This window comes from Lingula anatina, chromosome 10 (assembly GCF_051362555.1).
Source record: "Lingula anatina isolate TDL-2025a chromosome 10, LinAna3.0, whole genome shotgun sequence".
Lineage (NCBI taxonomy): Eukaryota > Metazoa > Brachiopoda > Lingulata > Lingulida > Lingulidae > Lingula > Lingula anatina.
Window position 1 is genome coordinate 900,883 of NC_141776.1, and position 18,847 is coordinate 919,729.

Here is an 18,847-nt window from a genome sequence, read left to right on the forward strand (position 1 = left end):
CGCGGATTGTCCCCGGTAGATCTTTCTTTTGTGTTCAAACTATCCGTTTGAATGCTTATTTGAATTTGTCTTTTATCGTTTCCGCACACGCGGAGAGGGAGAGAGATGATTTTACTTTCATAGATTTTACAATGCAGAGCTGTTGAAGAAAAATGAGTAGATTTTGTAGCTAGAAAAGACCAATTGAATAAACGTCTTGAATTCTACGCTTCTAACATTTGAGTCCCTCTCTAAATAGAGACAATAAAGCATTGACATGACGCAAAATTAGAAACTGGAACACCAAAAACGGGTTTTCAGATTTCCATTTTTTTTTTTTTTTTTTTTTTTTTTACATTTTGGGGACAATTCATACCTTTGTTTTAAAGACAAAATCGTTCAAATTTCCGAAATTGTTATTTGTTGTTATAAAAAGAGAAAACGGGTATTGTGTGTCCGTAAAAGGTTAATAAATACTCCAGGTTTCCAGGTCTTTGTCCTGAAAACGCATTAAGATTGCCGGCAGGTATAATCACAGACAAAATGGTGTTTATTTAAACGCTTTTCGCCTTCCCTGCGTTTCCGTCTGCAATCAGCTATGTCCGGATTAAATAGCAGACGACACTGGGAGAAAATGGAATTTGTATGCTTCGAATTACCCATACATTTCCGCTGGCCCCTACGTACTTTACTGGGGGCCCTTCAGACTGAATTATTGAACTGATTCATAAAAGTACTGTTTTAATAAACTAAGATTATTACTTATCCCATATGGAAGAGCGATGGCATATCTATCAACAACATCGAGAGTGGATTGTCAACTTCTGTACTGCAGAGCTGCCCCGTATACTATCCATCCAGAGACCACTACAACCTAACACTTCTCTGTATAAGAATATTAAAATAATTTTATTCACATAAGTATTGGTTGGAATTAAAGAAAATATTTTAACGAATTCTTGTTCGAGGCCCACAGGTTATCCCGTCCAGTTTTGTCACTGGATATTCAAGGTGATTTATCAACTCTATTAGCAATCCATGCTGGGGGCCCCTGATGTTTGGCATGATCGTTCCTTGGTCTAAAATTTGCGATATGCAATTGACCGAAACACTGTTTAGTTTTAAACTCCTGTTTTTGCCCTAGGCTTTGAAGAAATAATTTGGTTTTGATCCAAATTGTTCGATGTTCAATTGACCGACATATCACTCAGCCTTGAAATATAATTCAATTTTTATTCAAATTCTTCGATATTCATTAACCCACATACACCGTTTGGCATTGAGAATATAGCACATGATTGATCCTTGATTCATCCTGGGCTGTCAGATTGAGTGTCTAGTTTTGGACATCCAGCTAACATTAAGACGAGTCTAAATTACCGACTTAACCGCACTGATGGTCTTTCGAGGAGAAACGCGAGCATTTCGTAAGACGTGCTTAAAGTCATTGTTCTTAGATTAACTGATGATCTATGAAGACGACGCTGACGTTGATGGTATCAATCGAGACCCTGGGACATTTACCCAGAAAACAGTTTCCAATTTCATGTCTGAGTGGATGGTTAACTGGGTTAAACACGAGTTCTCAACTCTCTCTTTTCTTGTTAAATGGGTCTTAAGTACAGACTATTATCAAAGTATACAGAAAGGCTATAAATGGATAAAACCTTAGCTGGTTTCATGGTCAGATATATTAATTGATAAGTCAATTTAGTTAAAGTCATTAATAAATTGGACAATTAAGGTTCAAGACCAAGGTTAGAAAAAAACTAGAAACAAAACAGCCGAAAGTTGGACATATAACTTTTGCATCAAAATTTCAATCTACTTCTATTTGAAATAAACCCATATTTGTTCCTGTTAGTCGCATCGTTTTTGCGAATTTTTATTGGACTGTACTTTATTTGGTTGTTTTTTCATGGTTCAGCATCAAGGTCAATTAGACTGCCACTGATACCAAGACACATCTGCCGTTTGCGAATTTTTTACAATAGCTTGCAAAAAGCACTTTACTCGGCTGTCTTTGTTTTAGTAGACTAAGGTTTTATCCACAGACTGTCTTTTAGACTTTTTGCGATAAAACAGTTTCTTTGCAAGCAAACCCAGGGCTGTAGTTCTATATACAGCTCTAATGCAGTACCATTTTGTCACCCGTGACATAGAAATCCTGGGATTATTTTCACCTAACAAAAATATCCATATAACGTGAAAAGGTGTATGTAACCATAAAGACATAGCGTCAGAAACAAGTGACTTAGAATTAAGATAATTCCTTCTTCATAGCCACATTTTAAGTAGACAATTTTTCAGCAGAAAAAATGTTTGTTCTCATGTCATTTGCGTTTGAGTGATAGCTCTGGGCTTCCAATTGGCTTTTCTATAATGGAGTTCTGTTTAAGTGTATTCTTACTGCATGTCGTCATTCAAGAGCGGAGTAATAAAAGCCGACAACGGAAGATAAATGTAGCATGGCGGATGTGCCATTTAGCAAGTAAATCCAGACAAAGTGTATGTGATTTGCATGTCATTAATCCAATCGCGCATTTGCTTAACGAGCCTTGAAAATTCGCAAATTAGATGAATAGTAACGTTCACAATGTAGTTTATTTTTTCCAACCGCTATGTAATGTTAGGGGACTAGTTGTTCGTGTGTTTATACCTTTTCATGCATGCACATATAAAGGAAAGGAACCACTTGTCTGTTACAATGTAGAATCGAGTGTTCGGATAAATGGAAAGGGTATTACGTCTTTGGGAAAATTATGGTAAACTCCTTCAGGAAATTTTCCACGCGGTCCCATTAGAAATTGACCCAAAATCCTGCAGGGTCCAGTAAGATATATATTCTAGAATTCTAGATAGGTCCTATAGGACGTCCGGTAGAAATCCTTTCGTGTCCCAGAGAGTCATTTAGGATTAATATTAAGTCCCTAGTGTCCTTAATATAGTCCTTAAAATATTTTCATAAGGGGTACTCACACAAATGATCAATATGTGTATTTATTTCTTTATTTTAGGCGAGGTGGGCAAAGAAATGTACATAGTGAACCGCGGAAAGCTCCAGGTGGTTGCCGACAACGGAAAAACCGTCCTGGCCACTCTGAAACCAGGCAGCTACTTTGGGGAAATCAGCATCCTTAACATGGGCACTGCCGGAAACAGACGAACAGCTTCGGTAAGGTCCGTCGGCTACTCGGACCTGTTTTGCCTTTCCAAGACGGACCTCTGGGATGTCCTTCGAGATTACCCCGCCGCCAGGGTGCGCCTTGAAGCCATTGCCGTAAAGCGGTTAGAAAAATACAAGAAGGCTCCTATTGAACAAGGTAATGGGTTCTCCGGCTGACTTTGGGCACCAGTGAGGGGGGGCAGGGCAAATATTTAGGTTATATGCCATGCAAAATGAAAAGTTATCATGCTTATTGCTCTGGCGCAATACATACACGCAAAGGAAAATCTATAGCGAATGGTGTAAAAACTATTTAAAGAAGTACGGGCCAACGACAATGCCTTTAACGTCCACAATACTTTACTCATATGTAGAAGTTTCTATGCAAAGGAATTTCTTTCTCTAGCTGGATAAGGATGCATGTGTCGTTGTATCTGAGGGGTGCTGCCAAGAAATAAGTGAATTAAACGTTAATATGGTGAAAACACCGCTGCATTCTGTTGTTTCAACAATTCAAAATAGAATGATGTCGTGCCGTTATATACATTTAAAGAATTATAATTTTCAATTTGACAACTCTTTCGTACTATTACGATGTTTGTCTTAGTTTGGAAACACAGAATGATGAAGTATATTGTTCCAAAGAGATACCGTCATGTTTTGGTTTTGTCTTTCAAAATAGTATTTCCGCTGTTCGATTACGGTCTACATTCCACGTTTGTTATAATCCTATATTGTGCGTCTTAACTTAAAAATACGTTTCATTTTACAGCTTCAATGAGCCGAAGTCGTAGCACTCCCGGTCTAGTCGAGTCTTCGGGAAAAATTCCCCTGGAAGCCATGATGATTCAGCGTCATTATACACTTCCGGTTGGCCTCATTTCTCATTCTCCTTCCTGTGGTGCTGCCCATGCGCATAGTATGCAATCCTTACACAGTGACAGTGATAACAATGCAAACCACGGAGATGCTCAAAGCTGTCGGGCCGCGTCACAACAAGAGGGGCTTCTGCAGTTGAGGTCATTATCAAGGTCGCCCATACCGCCGCCTCTGCAGCATATTAATAACTCACACTCTTGCCCGCCTTCTCGTAGCGGTTCCCCCTCCAACATTCGTGTATCTCCTTCCATGACTCCGATTTCCCCGAGGAGCGTTCAAAGTGCGATCCAGCCATCGGATTTAGCGGGGCGCCTGCTGGAGCCAAACAAACAAAAACATTTCTCATCCACGGCGCCACCGTCGCCGAATTATCTGAATACATCGTCGTTCCAGCTGCCTGCCTCGACTTCGATGAACTTTTTTGCCAATGCGTCGTCGCCATTTACGTTACAACCGCCTAATTTCCTACACCCCACAACTGCGAATTTCCCTACAATGGCCCCCAGTCCGACATTGACAGTACCCATGAACAGTTTGGCAGGTAGCAGCACAGGATCTGTCGGTGCCAGAAATCAGCTTCCAGCCCCTGACGCCCTTTTGGCGGAACTGACGCGGCTGCGGGAAAGGGTGGCGGCACTGGAGTCAGAAAACGCGTCGTTGAATGTCAAGGTCAATCAGCAGCAATGGGAAGTGGAGTCACGCCTGACGGAAATAGAGTTGCAAATTCAGGCAGGAAGTGACGAAGAAAGTGATACCTGTCCCGCAGAAATTGAAGACAGGAATAAAGAGTCCGTGATATGACATAGGGGTTAGAAGTGCGTGAAGCAGAGTTAAGAGGGAAAATATGTCTTTCTCTCTACTAGTACGGTTTTTAGGGCTGAGCTCGATCAGTTTTAACGAAACAGAAAGACGAATCATGACGTTTTCTAAGACATGCAGTGAGGATCGTCGTCGAGTCAGATCCAACTATGCACAAGAAACAAGTGAAGTGGAATTATGGGTAAAATGGTGGTCAAGCTATCTGGAAACCATATAGCTGCCTAACATGCGATCTTCATAGCTATATTGCTGTTCAATTACTCATTAGACAGTGGAAGTATTGATACAAACAATGCTTTTTTGCTGCTGAAAAGACACAGTACAGGGAAACGTGTTTCTTTGTAGTTATGGCCGGCAGAAAAAACAGCTGTAAGCCAAACAAATCTACGTTGTAAATAGTTTCTCTTTTATTGAGGGAAATACTTTCATTTTTTAAATAGAAATCATTGCTTCCTCTACTGAGATGAAAGCGTTGGTGACTTTATACATTCCGCAGATCGGTTGTGAACCTCTAGAAAATGAAAACTGAAACCAACCGCGGGGAATGGCACACGTGCAGCCACTGCTTTGATTACTACATCTGATAGAGACACTCACGTCGTCGGTATACCTAAAACCCCCTTTACACTGGACGGCGTCCTTTCTGCGTCCTTTATGCGACCATGGAACTGGCATCGCTGTGGTCGTAAAAAGGAGGCACAAGCATCGCTTTGGTTGCAGAAAGAATGCTTAATGATCGGCCAGTTGTCGGCACGTAAAGTATTATTGTTTTTTTTTTTTTTATTCTCAAACAGAGCCGTACAACAGGACGCAGACAGGACGCCGTCCAGTGTAAAGGGGGCTTAAGGTATGTGTTAAAACACTGGGAGGTCATTCTTAAAGAGTCAAAACACCAAGTATTTTAAAATTAAAACAATGTTTAGTCTTAAGTACTGCATGAGTCAAGAAAAGATTCACATTGTTTCACAGCAGTACATAATGTACAGGCAGTTCCAATCACGTGACCTGCGTGCGTGTTGCTTTAGGTCCATGTGGATGAAGATTTTATGCCCTTAAAATGAAGCTCAATTTAAAGCAGCCCAGGTTTAAGATATTTCAGAGCACGAATCTACTTTAAAACATTCCAGCTAAATAAAAATCAGCAGCTCACCAACTGAATCTCCTTAACTCATACCATGTAACGTTGGAAACGTCACTAAAACTGCCGCTTTAATACAAATTGAAAAATCGTTGTTTTGAGACGGTGGGGCACATATTTGGTGCTGCGACCACATATAGAGGTTTACGACATGTGCATTTTCAATTATTATATGATATTTATTATGTTTTTTGTTTTCTTTGCCATTTTTGGTGTTTTTGCCTGTCAAATGGTGGCGGCAAATTTAAAGTTTTAATAAAATGAAAATATAACAAGTGTCTTCCGTTTTTGTTTTCAACAGCTTTATTATTAATCATCCCGAAATTTTAAATTTGTTATCTTGATAACAATATCCGTTGTGATCCAATTATATTTTAAGCCCTGCTTCGTACTGTTGCCTCTATATACATGTAGGTTTTGCATAAGTAGCTGTTATATTAAAACCGAGGCACTTTGAATGTTGTTTTAAACTCAATGTCTTGATTTTAAAAGAATTTTGGACAATGGCCCGCATTAATTTTTACCATCATAAGTCAAATGCAACAGCCTTTTTTAACCATAACGAGAGCTACTCTCCATCTTGAAGTTATAACTCAAATAAAAAGCCATCTTTTTTTCATCGCATCTAACACAATCGGTGTGGATTAAAAACGCAATCGTCTACTGCCTCCCCCCCCCCCCCCCCCCCTCCAACCACTGACCAACAGTTCTACCGCACTGCTAGTGCATACTGGAGACGTGAATTACAGCATCACAATTGCCTTGTGCAAACGGAAAAGGTAAGCAACACATTCATCAATCTCTCCTAACACAATCGTTGGAGCACCATTCGAAAACGTCTTAGCTACGAAAATTTGACTTGGAAATCATTTTATGTTGGTAGACTCATGACGTTTCTTATAGATTTTAAACAAATAAAAAATGATGTTACTTTTTACTATATAATTTGTTTTTATTATCAACCAGGCCAATGATTGTTATATATAATCAAATAAAGAAAAATGAATATTACACTGTGCATTTACATTAAAATCCCATTGCGGTCATGCTATTCAAAACATAAACACAAAAAATAAGAAATTAATTCAAATTCTCAAAGCTAGTATAATCTAGGTGAAGGAAAGTAAAATAACGGTTAAGATTGACAATTTCGTAGCCACTTATAGGCTCTATTATATCACTGATATATTCTACATAGACTGACAAATGTAGTTATTTATCTATTTGTTCCTAAACCAAATAGGATTTGTTTATCATGCTGTGATAGATTTTCAATAATGGATCCCACACCAAAATATAGGGATTTCTTTTTCAAAAAAATACTAATGCAAAGTATACATAACCCCATCTGCATCAATCTGCTTTCTCTTGTTATCTCAACTATAGCAAAGTTTGTCGTAAAAGCCAGTTTCAGGATAGATACATACGGTTACAATCCTTTCTCCAAACACCCGTTCCGATAATTAATAATAAACATTGAGCATATTCCTAAGTTACTAACTTGAACGATAGGAAATGAAATTTAATGAAATTAGACGAACTTCACTGTAAAGATGACGTTAGTTATTTCCTTGATTATTCAGGTCTGCCTTCTTTATTCCACTGTATATAACCTCGTGATATGATAAAAATCACAAAGAACGTATTCGCTCAAATTACACTGTCATTACGTGGTACATTTAGTTCTAGCCTAAGGGGAAACAGTCATGTTGTAGTTTAAATAGCCCTCACGCCGTGAAAGGGCCCCAAAATAATTTGGCAGAAGTGTCCACCATGACGCTGAAGAATTTGGTCCCAGTTTCAATGAATTCATCCCTGGTGATCAGTCCACTACCATCAATATCAATGGCCTGAAACGACGGAGTCACGGAAAAAGGATGAACGCCAAAACTGCCTAAAAAATGGGTATACTCTTTCAGGGTGACATGTCCGTCTCCATTTGCGTCTGCAACGCCATCAAAATATGTCCCAAGCCAATCGCGGGCGTTTTTCTCCATGTTGGCGTCAAAATCCATGAAATAACGCGCATGCGCATGTAGCATATCCTCGAATGTCCGAGTGTCCTTCGGTGTTTCGGTTTTCATGAAGGTTTCCCACCCTCCATCCAGGAGTTCATAGAAGACCTTAATCTGCTGTTCGTTCATCCATTTTTTGGCCCTGTTTAAAACGGTGTCCACGTAGTCAGATTTGTGGATGATACCGTCACCATCGCGGTCGAAGAGGATAAAAAATGAACGCATCTTACGTACCCAGAACTCGGGATAAGGGGGTAGAGCTTGGTCGGCCATTCCTGCAATCTAAACAATATCAGACTATATCAAACTCATGTTTCGCCCTACTTCGTACTATTTTCTGGTACTCTTATCGGTAACAAGATAAGATAAGATAATAATGACATAATTATATTTAAACCAATAAAATACAAATGTATAAAATCGGGAATATTTTGCCCTGTAATAGCACAATTATACTAAAATGAAATTACGTAAAACGTAATCTAAATGTTTAAAATTTAATTTTAATGTTAAAAAGAGTTACTGCTGAGGGATAAAAGCTAGATCAAAATCGTTAAGTTATTCATCGTAACACTGTGCAAATTCGATGTTCGTTAGGTCACATGTATTTTTTAATCATCTTCAAATACATATCCTTCAATCAAACAGTGCTACCGTCAAATGCTCAGCCGCATTCAAGAGTAAAGCCTCATTCCCATGAACACCATCGGTCTACGTGTATCGACCCAACTTTGGTGGGACATTCGCTGACAGCAATCAGCTTAACTCAATGACACGCCTCATCCTGGTGTTCAGTAAAATACAGAAAAGCTAGTCATTATACGAGTATGTTGGAAACAAATGGAGTACAGTCATTTGCACCTTCTGTGTAAGGAGAGTCCTGGCAGCGTTGAATCGATCCACGTAAAACAATGGGAAAGAGGTCTAGAGACCCCTGTGTGTTATATAAGTAGAGTGATTTATACCCATAAATATGTAACACTCGATCATGAAATCATAAGTCATTTTAACTCTCTGTTTTTATTTTGTAAGTGTGAAAACGAATCTGTATTTTAATCTACAGTTGGTGGAAAATGTCACGTATTTCATTTTAGTTAGCAAATTTAGTAGTACGTCTTCATCGGTCACGTTAAAATTAGTAATATGGCAGAAGACAGTCCAATTTTCGAAATCATGCAGACATTTTAAAACGCAATGCACCCAGAAGGTGCGGCTCTCCTCGTGCATCAGCAGAAACTAAAACTGTTAACTTATGAAAACATAAACGCATATATATATTTCAAAATAAAGCATGCAGCTACAAGAATATAGTACTAAATCTACTTACTTATAATATACAAATGCTGGCGGTTCGTGTTGCTTCTACTGTAAGCTGCTGGCTTCAAGTGTGCGATTTAGGAAAACCGCACCCCCTTTAAAACACGGCTGTTGTACCCTAGTCCCATGATATTGGTTAAAAACTCGGAGTGGGCGGAGATTTTTGACGCCGGACTGTCATTTTACGCTTGACCAAAACCAACCGGCGTGAGATATCTCTTGCAGACGAGAGAAAGAAGCAAAGTGGCTGACGCGTAGATTAGATTGAAATTTAACTAAGAATACCTTTCATTCGAAAATCAGTGCCACAACACAATCACCTTTCTGCTTTAAAAACTGAATTTTGGTGCAGCCATTGCGCGGTCCTTATAGTGGTATCAGACATACAGTGTAGCTGTCAAACTTTGCACGCGACATAAACGTGTACATGTATTGTGTTTATAGAAGCAAATGTTTTTTTGATAAGCAAAAAATACCATGACATCTAGTATAACATTTTCTTCTAAAAAGATATTATTAATTTTTCAATTCACAGCTTAAATACAGTAAATAAAATTAAATAAAGCAAATTAAAATATGCTGTACGTTTGACTTTGGGTTAATAAGATTCAAATGCAGATTTACTGCGGAGCAGTTCATTTGATTGACGGATACTCGAAATTGCCGTTGTTCGTCAGGGCCACTGTAAAGCTCCCCATGCAAAGGTATGAATAGTGAGCAAGCTAGCTTTATAGTGCCTTGACACTCCTGGCAGGTTGTTGAAACTTGATTGCGATTGTGGAGGCACTCCGGGTTATTTTTACTGCCCCCATTATAGGGCAAGATGTTCAACATGTTACTCATACATTTATCCAGCAATATATCATTTGCAGGTTTCTCCGTCTGCCTCAACACTACCACTGATAAGCCAAAGCATAAATGTTAGATCTCAACGTCATCTCAAACATCAATATATAATTTCTTAAGCTTCAATAAAACATTAAGTTAAAAGGACCGTGCTTGTCTCTCTTAGTCTGTACATTTATTTGTATCCAACTGAGCGTGGTTTGATTTAAATCTATTTTATAAACCCTTACACTAGGTCAGACTTATCAATATAAACAACTCAGTTCAGATAACAGCGATAAAATATGTCACCACGTCTGTATTACACATAGAGAAAGCGCTACATGTATTTTGCTGATTAAGATGACTTTGAAATCTCCATGAACATTGAACGTCTCACCTAACTAGGTGTACATGTCCCGAGAGATAGCACATCTAAATGGCGACTGGAGGCAAGTATCTACCATCAAGAGAAATATAACTGGAGAAAAGAGAGGTAATTAGAATTCTGAAGACATTGGTAGTTATTACAGTCTGTGTCTGCGCCTGTGTAAGGTTGTGAAAAAATAATGGCTGTTGCCCAGTTGGAATTTTATGATTTTTGTTGCTGATGGTTATCCTCTACGTAAAATGTTAACTGTTGTGAATAATATTATTTTCATTTATTTCACATGATTTCCTTTTGTGTTCGTGCTATATTCAGTTCTGTATGTCCTGCTATCAGCCAAAATTTATTCATCTCTTTCTGCTGTGGGTAGATCTTACTGCAACTGCGCTCATCTTAGTGGTGTAAAGTATTGTAATATACATTATATACATAGGCTTAAGGGTCCTCCACGCGTCTTTCGTAGGTCAGATATTGTTTTATTTCATCAACACATTTCGTCCCATAAATATCTCCATATTTACATGCATTTAGATATAGTTTAATGGTGTGTTTACCTCCATCACTAAATCTATATCATTAAACCCATGTCCCTCATTGCTCTATTTTAGGATATTGGTCCTAGGAGAAATGTCTTTGTCCAAGATCCTAACGGAAGATTTCCTAACGTGCAGCATATGCCTTGAAAAGTTTAAAGTCCCCAAGGCCCTTGGCTGTTTACATACGTTTTGCCAGCATTGCCTCCAAGACCTTTTGGAAAGAAATTTCCAAGGTCAGCCTCGATTCCCTTGTCCTATCTGTAGACGTCAGTGTGACCTCCCTGGGGGTGGTGTTAGCAGTTTACAAACAAACCATCTTGTGATCAGCATATCACACGCACTTGCTCAAGTAGAACAAGCCAAAGCTACCAAGAAATGCGAGGTATGTTGTCTGAAGAATATACGCATTCCACCAACGGCAACAAAACGTTGTTTGAACTGTGAGGAAAGTATGTGTGGTGATTGTTCTTCGGAGCATGTACTTCATAAGTTAAATCGTGACCACAAACTATTTCCTGTCGACCAGTTAGGAAGCGACGAGTACGTAACAGAGCTGCGTGCCCGACAGAGCGTCCCTTGTGACCACAACAGCAAGGACCACGTAGAAATCTTCTGCCCAGTGTGTGAAAAGTGCATCTGCGCCACCTGTAGTTTTTTGGAACACAAAGATCATGATTGCCTTAGAATCAAAGCTGCTGCAGACAAACGCAAGGAAAAACTAGAACTCCTCTTTAGGCCCATTGAGAAGAAAAGTCTAGTCTACGATCAGTTCAAGACCGCCGCTGAAGACCAGAAAAAGTCGGTTGAAGAAGGAAGAAAGAAGGCAAAGAGTCAAGTAAACAACCATTTGGAGCTACTTATTAAGATGGCCAGTCAACGTGCCGAGGATCTTCTGGAAGAAATAGATGCCAAGTCGAATGCCAAACTAGAGGTTTTAAATGTATTAATTGCAACTGCAACCGCTGAGCAAAATCAACTGGTTGACGTTGTAGAATTCTCGAGAAAGCTCATTAACCATGGGAACGACATGGATGTCCTGCAAATGGCCTCCGCCTGTGAGCAAAGCAGCGAGAGCATTCACGCCCTCAAAATTCCAACCCTGCCCGCAGCCATGACCCAACTACAGCTTATCACCAACGACATGGAGGAGTGCGTTACCAATATCAACCGTTGCCTTGGAGACGTGGTTCCAGCTGTAAGTGGAAGATTGTTGACATCATTCAGAGTAGATTTGGATCCAAAGGAGATATTCAGCGACGTGACCACTGATACAAATGGTGACATCCTTATTGGTATTTGGTGTAATGAGGACTTTTCAAGGAATAGAATCCACATCTACGACACCACCTTTGTACTACAGGGCAGTGTTCCAAACCCACGAGCAGCAGAAAAAGGCGCCTTTGGTGGTATTGCCATTGATACTTACGGTAACATCGTCACTAGATGTCAGGGGTCGAATGAAATCATTGTCTACACCAAGACAGGGGACCAGGTGAGAACATTCCACAGTGAGTCACCACATGCAGTAGCGGTCAACAGCAAGGGTCACTATGTGGTGGCCGGTCGTAATACTCTGACTGTGCACCACAAGGATGGCAAGGTCCTGCAGACGAAACAAGATCCAGAAGGTAAATATTCCAAATGCATCCACTGCAACATGAATGACGATATCATCGTCACAGGAGATGATCACATCCGTGTATACGATTCCACTCTCCAGCTTAAATTCAGATATGGTTCCCAGGGTGATGGGGACGGACAGGTGAACATTCCGCGTGGTACATGCTGCTTGGATAATGGAGACATAATCCTAACGGACTTCAACAACCATCGTCTACACCTGGTGTCACCAGATGGGAAATTCAAGTATTTTCTTTTAGGCGAACACAATGGACTATGCTATCCAACAGATGTTACTATAAAACATGTAGGAAAACTGGTCGTTGGGGAGAGTGGAGGCAATATTAAATTTTTTGAATTATGATTGATGGATAAGTTAACAAAGGACACTAAAAGGATCATTGAAATACAGACAGTACCCCAGTAAACATTGTATCGGCCCAGTTTTCACGGATTTTGCCGTCGATGAACCGCTGGTGAACCCGTACAGTAAAACAGGCCGAAATTCACTTAATCTAAATTTTTAATTTTTAAACTTTTGAAATGGGTAATAAACATTAATAGCCTCAGGTAACAAATACTAGTGGAAGTTTGTCTTTCGATCAGATGAGACAAAAGAAATTTAGTCTCAATTGGCTCACGACCTACTATAGCAAGTACAGCCAGCAGCAAGGACATCCAACAATTAATATTGTTCTAGAAAAAAATTATAACATCAGCATAGCAAAAAGGGTGATTTATACTACCTCCTTTATAAATATTACCGATGAGGGAACTGACTGTAAAGTAACAACTTGTGGTACGCTGATTATGTGTGTCCAACATCGATATATGTTGCTTGAAGTATGCTTACTTAGAAAAAAATAGCTTTCAATAATACTCTATGTTAATGTTTCAAAAGACCAGTACTTTTTTACTAAAATGCTGCTCATGAACTTCATATGTTTTAAAATGTTTATTCAGTTTTATGCTAATCACTGGATATAATGACTTCGTTCCTGGAAGGGCAAAGAATAAAAAGCGGTATTCACGAGTCACAAGAATGTAGAAAACGGAAATGCCCAATGGGGCGCTCTCTGATATCACAGGGACTTCTTATTATAGCCTGTGGCAAAAGTAAATACGGTCAGCCATTTTAACAGGCTATATACTTGCCACTCCTGTAGTTAAATAAGGGACGTAAAAAGCCCCCCCCCCCCCATGCAGGTATTGTGTAATGTTGTGTTCGAATATTTACTATTTGCGTGTCTCGTCTGTTACGTCACCGAACGCGATGTCTCTGTGTGTAGAAACTTGATCACGTGTCGTTAACGCCCGCCACCCCTCCCCAAGTATGTAACTGATTGGGAATCCACCTGTAACATGAAAATTTGACTCCTCACATGAAACCTTGATTCCCTTTTTTTTCAGCTTTTGAAAACAAATATTGGAAAGAACAACAGCAAGTGTTTTGTTTGGCTTGCTATATATGAATAATTCATTAAAAAGGCCATAGCTGCTGATTTCTTGAGCTAAAAATGTAATATGTAGCATTTGTACATGGGAGGCCAAATCTGTCAGGTAGTAAGATGAATACTTGTTTTAAAAATTATCAATTTTCACCAAAATTTTCAGCACAAATTTTCAAATACCAAGAAAATATGCGTCACAACGCAAACTGCGTGGAAAATAATGGCATGGTGACTAAATATAAAATAGGGCTTTTTCTTCATGGGAGTCCAAATTCTATGGGTGTGAAAATGAAGAATTTTGTTGATTTCTTTTTTTTCGTTTTTTCACCCAATATTTTACCATAAAACTTCCAAATATTCCCAATATATAGTTTTAAATAATAGCGTATAAAATCGTTTCAAAAGACAAGTTTATTTTTAAAAATAAAATCCTGTTTATGAGTTTCAAATATATATTTATACAGTTATGTAATAATCACCGGGTATAATGACTTAGTTTCTCGAAAAGCAAGAATAAAAAGCGGCATATACCCGTTTAGAGTCATGGGAATGGGAAATTAGAAAATGTAAATAACCATTGGGACACTCTTTGATATCAGAGAGGCTTCTCATATAACCTGTGGCAAAAGTTAAGACGGTCAGCCATTTTTACAGATTATATACTTTCCACCTCTGTAGTTATTGACGTAGGTACAAACGTACCTTGGCAAAACTATATCCGTAATAATTGTGACAACAAGGATAACAACTATCCATTTTTACCCCCAAAGAAAGGATTTTTGTAGAGTAGACGACAATTCCCCATACTCATCAATGGTTAATTAATCTGCTCAGACATCCAAAGTTGGTCCATTTTTTATAATTTATTTACTTATGTTTAAGTTATTTTTCTTTTTAATCTCTCAATAAATCGTAACAGAGGTGACAATGACAGATTCCAAAATAATTGCGATAACTGCCGTTTTGGTGGTAAAAGATAATTTATTATTCTTCTATGAGTTGTTTACAGTGTATGTATTGTGAAATATGAATCTCATACGAACAGTTGTTATCCCTTTAATGCTAATGTAGATCAAGACTGTCTTCAACTAACTTCTGGAAGCTGGTCAAGGATATTTCAAGAGCAATAGGGTATGTTGACAGTCTCCATTTGGAGATGATACGTAACATTTTTGCTGAAGCGTCTTTTTTTACCTCAATCAAGAACGAGTTACCGTGTATGGCACGATCACCTGTAGACTAAGATACATGTATAATGCGGTAGGAGAGACATAACACAGTGTGGGGCAGATTGTGGTTGTTGAGACTCAATTGTTGAGGCACTGCGAGTTCTTTTACTGTTCCCACAGTAAACTAAGAGACCATTCCAAGACCCTACCGTACTAACTTTGGATCTCCAAGGGGATTCTCGCTTAATTGGAATTTACTTAAGTGGCTTAAATGTCTGCCACGCCTACTTAAGCTGATAGGGTGTAATTACCAGTAACTATCGTTTAGCAGCTTTAGTAGGCGTCCCAGACATATAGACCACTTAAGCTGAAAGCAATTTAGTGAGAAACCCCGTGGAGATGGACCGATCCTGTTAGGGGTGGGAACCCAGTGTAATGTGTTCAGAATATTACTCAAACATTTATCCGACAATGTGTTCATTTCCAGGTTTCTCTGTCTGCCTTAACTCTACCACTGGCAAGTCAAAATATTAATGTTAAATCTCAACGCCATCTCAAACATCAAAATATAATTTCTTAAGCTTCAGTTTAACATTAAGTTGAAAGGACCGTGTTTGTCTCTCTTAGTCTGTACATTTATCTGTATCCAACTGAGCGTGATTTGATTTAAATATATTTTATAAACGCTTACACTCGGTCAGACTTATCAATGTACACAACTCAATTCAGATAACAGCAGTAAAATATGTCACCACGTCTGTATTGCACATAGAGAAAGCGCTATATTTCTGATTAAGATGACTTTGAAGTCTCGTTGAACATTGAACGTCTCACCTGACCAGGTGTACATGTCACGAGAGACAGCACTTCTAAATGGCGACTGGAGGCGAGTACCTGCCAACAAGAGAAATATAAGTGGAGAAAAGAGAGGTTGTTAGAATTCTGAACACATATTGGGTGGGTAGTTTTTACAGTCTGTATCTGCGTAAGGCGGTGAAAACATAATGGATGTTACAAAGTCAGGATTTTATGATTTTTGTTGCTTGAGGATTAGGGTACCTTCTTCGTAAAATGTCAACTGTTGTGAATAATATTATTTTCTATTTATTTTAAATGATACCTTTTTGTGTTCGTGCTATATTCCGTTCCTAATGCCCTGCTATCAGCCAAAATTTATTCATCTCTCTCTGTTGTGGGTAAATCTTATGCACCCGCTCTCACCCTAGTGGTGTAAAGTATTGTAATACACCGGTACACTCTTTCGGGTTCTCCACACGTCTTTCGTAGGTCAAATATTGTTTTATTTAATCTAAACATTTCATCCCATAAATATATCCATATTTACATATATAGATATATAGATATAGTTTAATGGTGTGTTTACCTCCATCACCAAATCTATAGCATTAAACCCATGCCCCTCATTTCTCTATTTTAGGATATTGGTCCTAGGAAAAATGTCTCTGTCCAAGATCCTAACGGAAGATTTCCTAACGTGCAGCATATGTCTTGAAAAGTTTAAACTTCCCAAAGCCCTCGGCTGTTCACATACCTTTTGCCAGCATTGCCTCCAAGACTATTTGGACAGAAACTTTAAAGGTCAGCCTGGCTTCCCTTGTCCCATCTGTAGACGAAAGTGTGACCTCCCTGTGGGCGGTGTTAGCAGTTTGCAAACAAATCATCTTGTGGTCAGCATATCACATACACTTGCTCAAGTAGAAAAAGCCAAAGCTGCCAAGAAATGCGAGGTATGTTGTCTGAAAAGAGTCGTCAATCCACCAACGGCAACAAAACATTGTTTGAACTGTGAGGAAAATATGTGTGGGGATTGTTCTTCAGACCATGTTCTTCATAAGTTAAACCGTGACCACAAACTCTTTCCTGTGGATCAGTTAGACAGTGACGAATACGTAACAGAGCTACATGCCCGACAGAACGTCCTCTGTGACCACAACAACAAGGAACCCGTAGAAATCTTCTGTCCAGTGTGTAAAAAGTACATCTGCGCTACGTGTATGTTTTTGGAACACAAGGATCATGATTGCCTTAGAATCAAAACTGCTGCCGACAAACGCAAGGAAAAACTGGCACTCCTCGTTAGGCCCATTGAAAAGAAAAATCTACTTTACAATCAGTTCAAGACCGCCGCTGAAGACCAGAAAAAGTCGGTTGAAGAAGGAAGAAAGAAGGCAAAGAGTCAGGTTAACAACCAGATGGAGCTACTTATTAAGATGGTCCGCCAACATGCCGAGAGTCTTCTGGAAGAAATAGATGGCAAGTCGAATGCAAAACTAGAGGCTTTAAATGCTTTAATTGCAACTGCTACAGCTGAGCAAAATCAACTGGACGACGTTGCAGACTTCTCAAGAAAACTCATAAGCCATGGGAACGACATGGATGTCCTGCAAATGGCCTCCGCCTGTGAGCAAAGCAGCGAGAGCGTCCAGAATCTCGACATCCCGACCCTGACCGCAGCCATGACCCAGCTACAGCTTATCACCAACGACATGGAGCAGTGCGTTACCAATATCAACCGTTGCCTAGGAGACGTGGTTCCCACTGTGAGTGGAAGACTGGTGACATCATTCTTAGTAGAGCTGTCCAAGACTCCAAAGGAGATGATCACTCACGTGACCACTGATACGGATGGTGACATCCTTATTAGTATTTGGTGTATTGAGGACTTTTCACGGAACAGAATCCACATCTACGACACCACCTTTGTCCTACAGGGCACAATTCCAAACCCAAGAGCAGCAGAAAATGACGCGTTTTCTGGGATTGCCATTGATGATGACGGTAACATCGTCACTAGATGCCAGGTGTCAAATGAAATCAATGTCTACACCAAGACAGGGGACCACGTGAGAACATTCCACAGTGAGTCACCTCAGGCAGTAGCAGTCAACAGCAAGGGTCACTATGTGGTGGTCGGTCTTAATACTCTGACTGTGCACCACAAGGATGGCAAGGTTCTGCAGACGACACCAGACCATGGAGAGGGTAAATATTTCAAATACATCCACTGCAACGTGAATGATGATGTCATCGTCACAGATCCAGGAGATCATCACATCCGTGTATACAATTCTACTCTCCAGCTTAAATACAGATATGGTACCAAGGGTGATGGGGACGGACAGGTGAAAGAGCCGCATGGCTCATGCTGCTTGGATAATGGAGACATAATTCTAACAGACTTCAACAACCATCGTCTACACCTGGTGTCACCAGATGGGAAATTCAAGCAGTATCTTTTAAGCAAAGACAATGGACTACGCTTTCCGAGAGATGTTACTATAAACCATCTCGGAAAACTGTTAGTTGGGGAAGATGAAGGCGAGATAAAGTTTTTTGAATTATGAGTGATTGCCAAGCTAACAATGAACTCTGAAAATATCATTTATATGCAGAGAATATCCCAGTAAACATTTTATCGGCCCAGTTTTCACGCGTTTCACCATGGTGAACCCGAAGAGGAAAACTGACAGAAATTCATTGATTCTTAATTCTCAATTTTTAACTAGTTGTAGTTGTAAGATAAC

At 39.4% G+C, this 18,847-nt stretch overlaps 4 protein-coding genes across 7 annotated transcripts in view; 3 read left to right on the forward strand and 1 right to left on the reverse strand.

Annotated features, from left to right (window-relative positions):
• LOC106181013 (uncharacterized) overlaps positions 1-6,257 on the forward strand; it is a 64,561-nt gene extending 58,304 nt beyond the window's left edge. For all 4 annotated transcript variants that reach the window (XM_086997418.1, XM_086997419.1, XM_086997417.1 and 1 more), the window contains 2 exons: positions 2,997-3,302; positions 3,918-6,257. In XM_086997418.1, coding sequence (XP_086853544.1) covers positions 2,997-3,302; positions 3,918-4,825 — 1,214 coding nt within the window. In that variant the 3' untranslated portion in view covers positions 4,826-6,257. The remainder of the gene's footprint in view (positions 1-2,996; positions 3,303-3,917) is intronic.
• A 736-nt stretch (positions 6,258-6,993) lies between these two features.
• LOC106180790 (sarcoplasmic calcium-binding protein) lies at positions 6,994-8,672 on the reverse strand. Its single transcript, XM_086998177.1, has 2 exons — positions 8,651-8,672; positions 6,994-8,278 (listed from the first exon to the last, which is right to left on the reverse strand). Exon 2 carries the CDS (start codon positions 8,267-8,269, stop codon positions 7,709-7,711), a length of 561 nt encoding a protein of 186 aa, XP_086854303.1. The 5' UTR covers positions 8,270-8,278; positions 8,651-8,672; the 3' UTR covers positions 6,994-7,708.
• A 1,819-nt stretch (positions 8,673-10,491) lies between these two features.
• LOC106180865 (E3 ubiquitin-protein ligase TRIM56-like) lies at positions 10,492-13,585 on the forward strand. The gene is made up of 2 exons (XM_086996454.1): positions 10,492-10,634; positions 11,135-13,585. Exon 2 carries the CDS (start codon positions 11,154-11,156, stop codon positions 13,044-13,046), a length of 1,893 nt encoding a protein of 630 aa, XP_086852580.1. The 5' UTR covers positions 10,492-10,634; positions 11,135-11,153; the 3' UTR covers positions 13,047-13,585.
• Positions 13,586-16,039: 2,454 nt separating this feature from the next.
• On the forward strand, positions 16,040-18,667 carry LOC106180874 (E3 ubiquitin-protein ligase TRIM56-like). The gene is made up of 2 exons (XM_013565051.2): positions 16,040-16,259; positions 16,741-18,667. The coding sequence occupies exon 2, from the start codon at positions 16,760-16,762 to the stop codon at positions 18,665-18,667; it is 1,908 nt and encodes a 635-aa protein (XP_013420505.2). The 5' UTR covers positions 16,040-16,259; positions 16,741-16,759.
• Positions 18,668-18,847: the final 180 nt, after the last annotated feature.